Source organism: Polyodon spathula, chromosome 7, assembly GCF_017654505.1.
Source record: "Polyodon spathula isolate WHYD16114869_AA chromosome 7, ASM1765450v1, whole genome shotgun sequence".
Lineage (NCBI taxonomy): Eukaryota > Metazoa > Chordata > Actinopteri > Acipenseriformes > Polyodontidae > Polyodon > Polyodon spathula.
The window spans coordinates 52822342-52836642 of record NC_054540.1 but is presented as its reverse complement, the minus strand read 5'-3'; the positions used below and the strand labels follow the sequence as shown (position 1 = coordinate 52836642).

The 14301-nt window shown below is 39.9% G+C and overlaps 1 protein-coding gene across 2 annotated transcripts in view; it reads right to left on the bottom strand.

The window, feature by feature from the left end:
* The window catches only part of LOC121318779 (connector enhancer of kinase suppressor of ras 2-like), a 102434-nt gene that overhangs the window by 13523 nt on the left and 74610 nt on the right, over positions 1–14301 (bottom strand). For both annotated transcript variants that reach the window (XM_041255821.1, XM_041255822.1), the window contains 4 exons: positions 7133–7167; positions 3848–3896; positions 1230–1278; positions 705–877 (listed from right to left, as the gene is read on the bottom strand). In XM_041255821.1, coding sequence (XP_041111755.1) covers positions 705–877; positions 1230–1278; positions 3848–3896; positions 7133–7167 — 306 coding nt within the window. The remainder of the gene's footprint in view (positions 1–704; positions 878–1229; positions 1279–3847; positions 3897–7132; positions 7168–14301) is intronic.

Here is a 14301-nt window from a genome sequence, read left to right as displayed (position 1 = left end):
AGAGGGAGGGCATTACAAATGGCTTGTCATATTAAGAATGAAAGTTGAAATCTGGGAGCCGGCTCGCTAACTGATGCTGCTGATACTGCTGCTGTCCCAGCTCTAGGTTTTTTTTAAAAATCCCATTTCATGCTATCATTTTATAAGCTGATCATTTTTATTAACTCAGTACAGTTGCTCTTGACCAGGAATTCTGGTATTAGGAACAGAGAGCCCATCTCTGTGAAGTCAGGGCTAGGCTGATACAGCTCGGTATGGAGGGGTGCAGGAAAGTTGTTCTGAAAAAATACTGTATCATCTGCAAGAAAGGGCGACCTAATTATCTTGATTTCATATTGTTTGTTCTTGTGAGGGGGAGAGTCACAGACAGGAGTCAAGACAGGCCATCCACCAGCAGTCAATTAGGGAAAGGAGCTAGAACATATATTAAGGAGAAGTTGCTGGCTGTTTCTGCAGTGGGGCCACACAGTGTATATTTAATTTTCTCTAACTTGAGGCAGCCTGCTTGCAAAGGAATAGAATCAGGCATCGAGCAAACAAGTTTGCAAAGGCCAGAGTGTCTGATTGGAGTTGTGATTTCACAGCATAGAGGGATTGAGGGTTAGTATTTACATATTGAGCATCTGGGATTTTGTAAGGTGTAGAAACAGATTTGATGAGTGAGGCATGGATAGGTTTCATTGAAAGTATTACGAGACCCTTACGTTCTGGTTGGTGTACCAGTAGAGTGAGGAATCCTTCAGGATGAACCAGTACTTCTTCCACTTCTGGATGAAGTAGCCCTTGGCATCCTTCTTCTTCCAGAGCCAGCCCTCACAGTCGCCATGGCCCAGGTCTTTACAGGAGATCCTCCGCCGGCTTCCACTGGTCAGAGAGCCTGGGAGAGGGGGTTGGCAGGGAGACCTCATTACAGGAACTACTAGACCTGAGAGCTCTGAAAACATGGTGACACTGTTCATCAGTTCCTCATCTCTCCATACCAACCCACTATTCCTGCCATGCTCATAGGTTCAAACTGATAGGCCGCACTATGCACTCTCCCCAAAGCCACTACCAAAAATCTCTCACTCTGCTTTCCAGTCCCCCACACCACCCACACAAGCCTCACAACTTCAATCACAGCCTGGGCTGTTGAAGTTCAGGAGCTCACACCACCAGCTCAGTTTTACAGATAAAAAAAATACATGACCACCACCCCCATGATGCATAACGAAACTTTCGCTTCTTACCTTTGGTTCTCTTTTTGGTTTTAGTCCTTAAGGAGGCGTAATGAAATGACTGGAAAACAAAGAAGGACAACAGAATGAATGGAGAAGCCGATCAGGGTTATTGCTGAAACAAACAGCGCAGAGCCCCACCACCCAACACACAGGAGCGGAGGGAGATCATTCAAGTCCAAAACCTCAAAAGGAGGTAAAACTTAAAAAAAGAAACTTCTAAGACACTGATGGAACGTTTGTTCACTGAGTTTCTTTAGGTTTTTCCAGGTTATATATATAGCAGTGTTCCCATAACCCGTTCCTGTGTGTCATCTCCAAACCCCAGTAGTATGCAAAGCAACATTATACTCTGTCATTGGAAGACCAATCTCATTAGTCATCTTAAAACCTGTGCTTAGGACTTTAATCAGAAATGTGCAAGCCAGCAAACAGCATCATTACAATGCAGGACACTTGCCCCAGAGACTGTTCCACACTTTCTTAATTATGTGCTCTGCCTCCCATGTCTTTTCAAGGCAATTAAAGGTATTAAGGCACCAGAAGAGCAGGTTGCTTGCAGAACCTTGCATTTTATTAAAACCATCCATTGCTTGTCCAAGCTCTACTGCACTGGCACCCCAGTGTCTCTCTAGGGTACTATAAGAAAAAAAAAAAATATATATATATACAGGGTAACCGAGGCACATGAAAAACAATAGTTGAACTGTTAGAGCATGCCTGTCTCCCTATAAATGGAAATTGTCTTTACAAAAGATGGGACTGGGGTGGGGAGTGGCACAGTCAAACTGACATATCTCTTTCCTCCAGGGAATAGATTTAAAGGTTACATTTGAAGCAATGGCTGGCCTGGGGATAAATGAGTTAAGAGAGCCCAAATTCCTTCTTAGAATTATGGAAGGTTCATGTCTGAAAATTAAATAAATAGTTGCTAATAATACACGGGGTGTCATCGCTGCTCAACAGCTGAACATGACTTTCTTAACTGGGATTTGGAGAGGTAGCCAGCTGAGGATGTGAATGACAGCAGATAGAGGTTTATTAGGGTTCTGCTGGATCAGGCCCATTAAAACAGTGTCCTCCCAATAACAGCCTCCCTGGATTAACATTAGCGGGCACCAGTTTACCCCCTAAAATGACTAGCTTTAGGGCTGATTGATTAAAAATCTGAATTTACACCTGAAGAATGCTTGACAGCCCTCTCATTTCTATTACATGCTCCTGCTTTTATTTATTTTTTAAAATAATTTGTAATAACCAGTGTAGTTTCTTAACTGAGGTAAACCATGGTAAAAACACATTCAATTCTAGTAAAGCCTGAATAAGAACAGACATGAAACATGGGAAAATATCATAAACTATTTCAGAATATGGGAAAAACCTCAACATTACTGTGTATTGAACTTTTATACAACATGCTTCATATTGTACAGTGGTAGACACAGTCAGCTATGAAAATGTCAAAATATTTTATTGTTTAAAAGCAACCCAATGTCCTGATTATTTTCACATTATGTACTGTACATGAGTTATTTCTCTATTTATAGTGAAATGAGCCTTCATGTACAGTATCTCATTTTCCATCATGTTATTCAGGAACGGCTTGCTTACTGTATAATTAATGGCTTCTCTTTGATCTCAGCAAAAGAGATGTTCAAATCTTAAGGAGCTGGTTATTTCACTCCAGTTATTCAGAATGGAAAAGCTGATTCCATCCACTCCATGATTCCTCTCTCCTGCACGTGACTCTAATCCACACTCCACCAGCTTCATTGTTCTATATTATTTATTTTCTTACCTGTTTAGTATCCCTTTGTTTGTATTCTGTATGGTTCCCTATCATTGTTTCTGCCTTAGTATTTGCCAATGCTTACAAATTATTCCAGCAAAAAACGCTTCTCATATTCTGAAGTGAGGAGGGGAAGCATATTAATGCTACGCCCATGTCTGTATCCTGTAGGTGAAGAACTGTGCACTGTGCAACACTAATACATTTCCCCAGCAGAGCTGAAACTTAACATTAAAAATGAGCAGCAGCATAAAATCACCCCCCTGGCTTTTTGGCTCTCGAAAAGATGAGTTGGACTTGAAAAAAGAAAGAGCTACATAAGGAAAAAAAAACGTGGGTAACGCAGTGATCTGAACACGGACACACTTCTAGAGCTGACACACCTATAGCCATAAAATACTAGCAATAACCTTGACTCTTGGTAATTATGTTATAGGTATCCTTTGCACCAACAGATATTCAGATTCTTACACTTGCCAGTGGCTTTATGTGGGTTCACTTATATAAAAAAATATAGTCTTAGGTTGTAGCCTTCTTGATTATGGTTACTACTCTCTTGTAATTTTTGTATTCTTTCTGAAACTTGTTGTATAAATAGATTATTCAGTTGTTTCATAAGCGCAATACATTGTTTTAACAGCGATTTAAAACAGTTAGTAATTTAAACTGGCCCTGCAGCCCAGTTTATACTGGAACGGTGGCAAGCATGCCAAATAAACATGATCTGAACAAAACAACTATAGAGAAGCATACCGAACATACATCATTAAACAGGTAAGTCTTTAATATTGTTATGTTGATGATATATATCCCTTTAAATAAGAAGACAACTAGGGCTTACCTTCCTCATGGATGTGACCCCTTGTCTATCTATTCCAGAACTAGCATACCTGTAAAGAGAGGGGAGAGGAGTGTTAGCAAGGGGGGTTACAAAGGGGATTAAATCATTGTCTGAACCATTGACAGCTCACTCATTAGACACGCTCGAATTGTCATGACACGAGCGATGCATCATCTTCATCTCCAATCAGCATCATAACCAGGTCGCTCACAGAGTTTCATATGAGAGGTGCATTTATTGCTAATGGAACAAGGATGCCAAATCAAGTGACAATGCCTTGTGCAGTATAGAAGCTGGACACGATATATCATAACACCGCTGTCCTTGGTGTAAAAGTTCAGTGGGCCATCTCATGGTAAAAACAAAGCAAAGGTAATGAAAAAAAAAAAAAAACTGCAGTTGTTAACCAAAGCATATTAAATGCACTGTATAGATATGGCAAAACCATAGGACGCTTTTTATCAAGGGGGTCATTATGGGCAACCAGGAAGGCAGTGATTCATCAGAAATATTTACAGAATATCAGGGATCTCCTTTGCATTACAATGGCTCAGCCACAAAGTGTGTGCTACATACACAATTTATAAAGCAGTTTACAGTACAGATAGGAGATGCTCTTGCAATTAGCTTTCCAAACCATTCTTAAACTAGCCTGTTTCATGATCTCGGGTTGCCTCGGTTTAATGTGTGTGTTTCATCCCACCTGAATGCTATTAGTGAGCAGTCAGTGGGATTGAAACGAGCACACTGGACCATCACTATGTATCATATCAATACCTCTATCCCCTTGATTTTTCTCTCCACATATCTCATTAAAAGACTGGAAGGGAGTGTGTTTTGGATCGCTGTCCTGCTGCGGGAGCTGAACTGCTGTCCAATTAGACACCAACCAGATGGCAGCACAAGTTTCTGTGGGATGCTGCGATGCTTTTCTTTACACATAATTCCATTAATTCAATAAGATCGACACTCTGACTGCCACTGAACTCCCCCACACTATTACATTACCTCCCCCATGTTTAACTGTCGGTACTGCGCCCCATGGTAGCATTCCCTCACCTATACCGTCAACAAACAAATACTGGGGAGACCCCTCGAATTTCACAAAAACACAAGGTTACCGTGTTTTTCCTATGCATGATACAGTCCAAGATTAGCTTATCTGTTCTTTACAATGCAAAATACCCATACATACTGTACTTGTAATAGAGTAAACAGCTTTAAATGTCATGTTGTTCTTAGCACAATTACACAAATGATGTTTTTCTGAGCGCATAGTCAAAGCATTATATACAAAAAATATAAAAAACAAAGGACGTGTAAAATGCATTTAATTAAATTTGATTTAATTCAATTGTAGTGCAGTACTATATATATTTTGAAAGGGTAGTGTAGAATCTGTAATTAGTGCTCCCTAAATGTCTGAAGTGGTCAAAATATAGCTTCACAGGAAATTAAATGGCAGAACTGAAACCAAGCTAAAAAAACTAAAAAACATTATGTTTAAAAATAGTACTAAAAGCATCAAATTCATTTCAAAAAGCTGCCTGGGTTATTTTAGTTTTCAAAGCAGATGTTCTGTGAGGAATAAGCAGTAGCAATAATTGCTGAGAGCTGTCACAGGCCTGAATCACCCCCCTGGCTTTTTGACTCCTGAAAAAGATGACTTGAACTTGAAAAAGAAAGAGCTACTCAAGGAAAACAAAAACATGGGTAAAGCCGTGATCTGAACATGAACACACTTCTAGAGCTGACATACCTATAGTCAGAAAATACTAGCAATAACCCTGGTTCTTGGTAATTAATTTATATGAATACATTTGCACCAGCATATATTCAGATTGTTCCATTTGAATATCAATAGTTTTATGCGGGTTCAATATTATGAAAAGCTTTCTTGTCTCAAGTTGGAGCCTTCTTGGTTAATTGTTACTCTTGCATTATTTGAATTATTACTGAAACTTATCCTAGAAATAGATTCTTTAATTGTTTCACAAGCGTAGTGTGCTTTTACACCAATTTAAAATAGTTTGCAATTTAAACTGAATAATCTTTACTGACGTTTAGATTCTACAATCGGTACATGTTCATGTTTTTTGTTTAAGGAATTAAACTTAGATACTTGTTTGTTTTAAATGGATGTCTACTATGGATATTGAAACTTATTGTATCGCAATACTTGTTAGTTCCACTGTAGCTATGAAATCTCCATTCTTATCAAGTCTATTTGACCACTATATAGGTGGGTTAGCGCTGCTTGTCAGTATGCATGCAACCAAGATGTGAATCATCCTTCCTGTGTGTGTATTGAATGGCAGCCCTGTGTGTTCACAGTGCATTGCGGCTCACAGCCTGCTCGCTCACAGGCCTGTGGGAGTTCGCTGTGTGGTTTCCTTTACCTCGCTGCTGCTTCGCTGTGATCCAGCCCGCTGACAGCAATCACACTCGCTTCAACTTAAACAGCATGCTTTTGCAGTTTTTTTTACTGGACTATTTTCTTTTTATGTTGCAATCAATGTATTTTTTTTTTTTTGTATTTATAGAAAAAAATTAAGCTTCCCATTTTCACTGGTGGAGATCAGGTTCATTAGCAGTGCACACCAAGAGGGAATTTATAAAAATAAAAAATAATAAATAAACTCACATTTTTGTTCTGTTAAGTAAGGAGTAACTTCTGGACATGTATTTAACGATTTTAATTATTTTTAAAGTGTCCAATTGTATGCAGTTAGGAACAGTTTGCTTATGTTCTGTATTCATTTTTTATTATCAATTTTACCCCCATGTTCTACCCAATTTGAAATGCCCAATTTGCTCAAAAGATTAATAAAGCAACCCAACAGAACAACTAAGGGAGAGTCAGCCATTTCAAAATGATATTCAGTGGTAAAGTGTAAGTATGTGGTGCCTATAATTAATTTGCAGCACAAATAAAACACTGTATTGCTGTTCACTTCAGCGTATTATAGTTTGCTAATTATCTAATTAAACTTTTTTGTTTTGTTTTTGAAGTTAATGGAATAACATTAAACCTTAATTTATACAAAAACTTGAAGGAAATCCACTGTGGGGTGAATTGAGCCCATATCCTTTCAGTTCAGACATGAACTTGCATCACACTGCAACTTGGTAACCATTTGTTTCTGCTCTTCACAGTGGTTTTCACAGCACAGCTCAACAGAGGAAGTCTACAGATTACAAACAGACTTCGGTTCTATATATTTTCTATTCTCAGCTGAAACCCAACAGCGACCCAAACAAGAAGAGCAAGCAGAGGCTACTCACCGATCTGAATCTCCTCGCAGCGTGTCCCCAGCTCTCTGTAAGACAGAACAAGATGCTTGTGAAGGACAGCTCTTGAGTCATGGAACAGACACCAACCCACACTTCCTCACAGAGGGCTTTGAGAGCTCTTTGTATGGGCGGACAGGGAAATTAGGTCACAAACACATACCCATGCTTTGGCTAAGATATGGGTTATAGAGAAAGAATTACATAAATACATGCATGTATACACATCTGAGTCATTTGTTTGATCTGTGATGCCATGTAGGAACTGAGGTGGTCTTCATGGGTTCAAACAGGTTACAGAGGATCTGAATTGAACCACACCGTAAGAATACAGAGGCTGCAGACCATGTCACCCTCAACTATGTTACCTGTGCTATTAAAGAGACTGTGCCTGCAGGGTGTTTACAACAAATGCTGGTAAAATCAAATACAGTCATTAGCTACTTTGAAGCAGGTGAAAAGGTAAAGGCAAATTTCATTTGGGGAATCAAATGGTATACAACTAGAAACTGATATTGTTGTAATTGCTTTTAAATAGGGCCTACAGCATCTAGAGTTGCTGCTGTAATTGATTTGTGTTAGAATATGAAACAACTTGATCATGTGCAGCAGTAGTAATATGTTTTATATCATTCTTGAAAGGAATTGTGCACTGTACAAACTAACACAGGCTATCCTTCTACTTAATATTGAATTAATCTAACGTACACATCACATTAAAATAAAGCCCATACCAATTCACTCATTCAAAGACTGGTAAACGCTAGTAACATCCCAGCAGGTTATTAAGGACTCAATACATCTACTAGTTCTAGTTTCGTAAGTTTTGAAGTAGGTGCAAAGCTGGCAATTTCACTGAAAGGAAAACAACCTACAGTGATTGGGATTCACTTGATTAGGAGCAATTCAACACTTTTCAGTGGTTTCTTGCTGGTTTTATCATTTTAAAATGGTTATAATCCTGGTACATCAAAAAAAAAAAAAAAAAAAAAAAAAAAAAAAAAAACACCCAACATAAGCTGCATTTTTGACAGATGCACTCTCAGTGTCAGTTTCTCATAAATGCGTAAGTGTATGCTGCATCCTTATCACCTTCTTTGTTCCTCCCAGGTGCATTGCAGTGATTGACAGCCTTACTTTAACTCCAGCACAGCTTAGCAGCATTCCTCATCACTGAAGAAGGGACACCTTTTAAGCGCATAGTTAGATTCACAATGTGAGAGAAGCAGCTTCCCCTCTGCTCAGGCCAAGAATAGCTTCTCAAAGACTCAATTACCCCTGCAATGTCTTTTCTCGTCTAACAGCTTTGCTTTGGCTTTCAGGTTTCACAGCCTCTGTACACATTTCCCCTAATACCCCATCACTGTCTCCATTTATAAAACCTTCTGAACCTAAACAGCAGCACAGAGCCATACTCCATACTCGAGTATTAGGGGAGTGAAGTGTATCTAGTACAGTAAAACACAAACACACAGTCTCCCTCCCACACACACACACAAAGCAGGCTTTCCCAAACCTGGAATTCCAATCACCCTAAAGTTTAGTGCTGTACTTAATATGCCATCCACACACTCAGTATAACACGGTTCTGTCTAGCATCCCTGGAGCTGCATGTGCTCTCTCTCTCTCTCTCTCTCTCTCTCTCTCTCTCTCTCTCTCTCTCTCTCTCTCTCTCTCTCTCTCTCTCTCTCTCTCTCTCTCTCTCTCTCTCTATCTCTTTTGAAGGGCTTGCCAGTTAACCAAAAACACACAACAGTTCATCAATAAACTGAAGACAGGTGCTTGGGTAAACACAGTTGGGACACTAGGAATCTCTTCTATCTCTGCTCAGAGGTGGACGCTTCTACCAACTCATTTGTTTGCTGTTGTTCTCGGAACATCACAGGACCTTGACAGTGCAGACAAAACTGTATTGTCTTCCCACACAAAGCATCACTGCACCGTGTAACCCAATGATTGGAGCAGAGGACTGGGAGGCAGGAGAGAGTTGATGCACTGCCATATATTGCAAGGGACACAAACCATGGGTCCACTTTTTTCCAGTTTGTGGCACTTCTCTGTGTAAACAGTGCCAAGAAAAAAGTTTGTGAACCCCAATGATAATTATTGAAATTCCACAGTTTTGCCATGATAGCTTTCTTGAATCAAAACCATTCTTTTCTTAAATATCCAAAAGGTTTATATTAACCAATGTCATGTCTTTTGAAACAAAATTATGTATGAATTAGACAAACAATGAGTAATTAAGATTCAGGGTATGTGAAAAAGTAAGTGAGCCCCTGGTTTTATGAGCTCAATTAAGGGGATAATTAGAATCAGGTGTTTAAATAATTAGGTAGATCTTCAGGGGTGAGTTTGGGAGGCCCCACCCTATATAAAGATTAGAAACTTTGTGAATTTGGTCTTCACCATACAGGTGTGTGGAAACACATCATGCCACGATCAAAAGAAATCTCTGAGGACCTCAGAAAAACAGTTATTATGATCATCAGTCTAGAAAGGGTTACAAAACCATTTCTAAGGATTTGGGGATGTCTACCAGTTTTCTTCAGCTCAACACCAACAAATCTGAACTTCTTCTAGTAGGATCAAAAACTCAACTCATGCATATCAATACTGCTGCTTTGAACCTCAGAAACTGTCTGCTGCAGCCTTCCCCCACTATATGAAGCTTTGGTTGTGTCTCTGGATAGTAACCTCTCCTTTGATGCCCATATCTCCTCTGTAGTCAAATCCTTCCACTACCACCTCCGAAACATCTCAAAGGTCCATCCCTACCTTCCCCTCCCGGATGCAGAGATACTCTGTCATGCATTCATCTCCTCTCGAATTGACTACTGCAACTCTCCCTGTGGTGATCTCTAGCCACGCTCCATAAACTGATTGCAGCTAGATCAAAATGCCACTGCTAGGATCCTTACCAGATGTAAAAAACATGATCACATGATCCCCTGTCTTGCCCAGCCACACTGGCTACTTGTAAAGTTCAGGGTTACTATACAAATTCTCCTGCTTGCCTACTATGCCCTTCATCACACAGGTCCAGAGTATCTCTCCAACCTGCTGACCCGCTATGTCCCTGCATTCAAGCTGAGGTCCTCTGACTCTGGCTTGCTTGTTAGATCCAAGCAAAGCGCGCCACACTGGTAGAACACTCTTTTAGCTTCATGACCCCGAATCTCTCAGCTTTAGTGCGTGCAGCTCCCACAATCACTCGCTTCAAATCAACTCTCAAGACTCACTTGTTCTCTCTTGCTTTTAATGCTCTCTAAGTCTAGTATCTGATTAGTTGTTGTCTAAATTGCTATTTCAGGTTTTTCACTCCATCTTATTCATTTAATTCTGCTTGACACACGCATCCACAATGTTTAGAATTCACATCCTAGCCTTTTATTTAATGTATTATGCCTATATTTAATGTATTTGCATTGTTTTTTTTACTGCTGTATTTAATGTAGTATGCCCTGTATGTAATGTATTATGCATTGTTCCTCAGTGTCTTATAAAGCGCTTTATGATGGTGGTCCACTATGAAAGATGCTATGTAAAATAAATATTGATATTGATTGATTGATTGATTGATTGATTGATATTCATGCAGCTTTTAAGGCTTTATAATACAAATGCAAATAATGCACACATTTCTGGAAAGGGCTTTTAAATGACTCAGTTGCCATCTGGTCGCCCTGGTCCAAACACTATGCTCTGAAATGTCTTTTTAAAGGGGGGCAGGCTTGCTCTAAATGTGCAGAATGCAGGCGGCTGACAGCGATTTGGAAACAGCTGCCCAGTTGCTTAGGCATGATCCATCCTGACAGTGTTTAAAAAAAGATTCTGTAACCTTCTGCCAGCACCGTGCCACTGCCAAAGAGCTTTAAATGTGTCCCTGGGGGCAACACTGAGGCTCCGGAGATGCCAGTTTGGATCATTGAGTACTCAACAGCTCCGCAGATGTGATGCAGCTCACTGGATGCTTTCAGACACCCCACTCCACGGGGCCTCCGAGCAACAAGCAGTCCCATAGGTACAACTGTGCAGAACTGTAAAACTGCGTTCTTCAATTCATTATTAGTGTCAGGGCCTGACTTGAATAACTGTGTAATAATCATAGCGCAGTTACATTCACGTTAACTAAAGTTACAAGTGCTAAGTCAATTATATATTATATTATATAATTATATACAGCGCTTTAAAGTGGCAAAGTTATAGTTTAATTTCCACAGGTGTAATACGTGCATTAGGACATATTAGTTATTTAATACAAGATTGCCTCTACTGTATGTATCATAAGGTAACTTCCTCCACCAAAGTCGCTGGGCCAGAACCCATCTTGGTATGGGTTTCAAGTTGTCCCAGTTCAAATCACACAGAGATAAATCTGCTGCTGATGGAAGCAAACAGAATCGGTATTAAACTGCTTTCACATCAAACCTAATGGCAGACAAAGCAAAAACAACCCAGCAAACTTATTTGAACGAATGTGTTTCTCTTCTTGTTTTGATTCACTGTATAGCATCTTTTGTTCCAGTCATTATATCCTGGTGACATTTTCAAACTCATAATTTTAAAGCAACCCTGTGACCTCAAAACACATTGTCTCTCAAAGTTCAGCTCGTAGTACACCACAGTGTAACCATTAACCTGTCCCTCCCTGAAACATGAACGGGATGTAGAATTGTTCTAATGCTACTGGAGCATTTCTTACATCCAGGCAGGGTGCTGAAGGCAGACAGGTTAATGGTTACACGCTGGTGTACCAGCTGTCCTTAGAACTAGACATGCTTGAGAGATCTTTTGAGGTCACATAGGTGCTTTTAGCTTCTGAGTTATACAAAGAGCACCAGTATGTGACGACTGAAACCAAAATGATACACAAAGAGATTCTCAACCAGAAGAATAATACATTAGTTAGGATACTGTAGACCGGTTGCTCTTTAAAAAACAAATATGTACAGGTAAAAAGATGGCAATATTTGTCTGAAGCAAAATCATAACTGCCATAAACAACGGTTAACGTCTACAACAAACAGGAGCAATTTTTGGAACTGCGCTCAAATTTTTTCATGGTATCTTCTCCTCTTTTCTTTGTTTTTTTTTTTTAATTCTGAAAGTCACGCCAGGGAGATGCCAGGTGAAGGTGGAATCACGCTGCTGCCCTTATTAAATGATAAAAAAAAAACTGCTCTCTGAGAGGTCATCATATCTGCAATCCTTTCATAGCAGGGAGATCGTGGACCTCCAGACAATTAAGATCCTCTTTAAACAATTACCAGCAATCAAAAAAAACTCTTGTTTTAGCTCAGGACTTCTCTCCCTGATGACAGATGACTGTCAGAATGCCAAGAAACAACAGGGCCTGAGAAGAAACCAGCACTCACTGCTTTTCAATAGGCTGCCTCGACTACTACGTTAGAGAACCACAGCATTGAGGGATACCGTTATCTACAAGTGGGTGACAAAAGAATGAGAACACGTTTGTATTAATGGCCTGAGTGGAGGATTCATCTGTTATGCAAAATGGTATCGCTGGCATGCATTCTAGGATTTTATAGAGGGCTTATGGTAGGCACTCAGTCAGCAGGAGCCTCCATAGCTAACACTGTCTGTTTGTATTAAGAATGTATGATAACCCAAATACTAAACCATGTAACACTGTGATAGTACTGTATTTAAACAACAACAAAAAAAAACTTAACAACACTACGTCATTTCAGAACAAGCGTGCCTTTGCATTCACAAAGCAGCTTTCCAGAAAAAGTACAGAACAGACTACAGCAGTATTCACATCGTGACACAAATCTGCGTAACTGGTTTTACGAGGTGCAGAACTGACTGGTGACTGGGTTATTTTTAAAACAGGACAGCTGAAAAAAGCCTTTCTGGGACAAGCAGGATGATGCAGGTTTGAAGTGAGCTAATTTTCTGACAGTAACGGATGATGTTATTCACAGAGGGACTGTGCCGTGCAAGCTGGCAGACAGCAACTTGTATACACACAGCCTGCATTTGAACTAAATCCTGACAGCAAGGGCAAGACAGCTATCCCTCCTTCTGCCTCACATATTAAAGAAATTATCGATCCAGGAAAGCTCAATCTGCTGTCACTTGTGCTGCTCATGTACTCTTCTCTATTATTTTGAAACAAAAACTATTGTGAATTGCACTGTAAAGCCCAGTGTTTTTGTTCCTTCTTTAAAAAACAAAAATATTCACAAAACATTTTTAGACTGAGCTAGGTCAGTCCTTAACTTTAACCACAAAACCCTAACCCTAACCCCAACCCTAACCCTGACCCTAACCCCAAGCCTAACCCTGGCATCTCCAGTCCAGGTTTTTGTTCCAGCCAAGTTCTTAATTGTTTAGTTGAACAAATTAACCCTACAGCTAGGGCCAAAAGTTTTGCATCACCCTATTGAAGTAACTCATTTTGCTTCTAAAGTCAAATGAAACCTGTTGAATAATGTTATGTTAACACTGAATTTTACACCTCTCTGTAGTTTTCCACATACTTAACGAGATAATTTGAAAAACTGAAAAGTAGTAGTATTGTTATGGCTTCTGGTAGACTTTTATAATATAATTTTGAAGTTTCTTTGATTATATTATTATTTTTATCCTGTTTCACTGCTGCAAACCCCCCAATGACTTGGGGAACAGAGGCTGAAACACATGTTCTCTGAAATGTGTTCCTGCAAATCTGTCATTTTTTGCATTGTGGATCCACAGTGAAGCCACCAGACCCCTAGTGACGGAGGACAACACAGATCTGAATGGCAACACTGCTGACCAACAGGTGCCCTATTAGCCATAAGGATTGCTGGTGTGTGGTGAACTGTGGATTGCCCTGCTGACCTTAGCCCTCCCTACCTGGGTGGTGCTCAGCCAATTGTGTGCTGCCCCCTAGGAGACCCTGGTCACTGCCAGCAATGAAATTCCTGGATTTGAACCTGTGATCTCCAGACTATAGGGTGCATCCTGCATTCCATGTGGGGATTGCCTTTACTGGATGCGCCACTCAACAGCCCTCATATTAAGAGTCTAAAACATTGTCTGCTCCTCTGCCTATTAATTTTAAAGTTATTAGATTTTGACTGAAAAATGTGACGCTCCCTGGCTCGATTAACTTAATGTTAATCTCATTCTGTTAATGTTAATCTCATCTC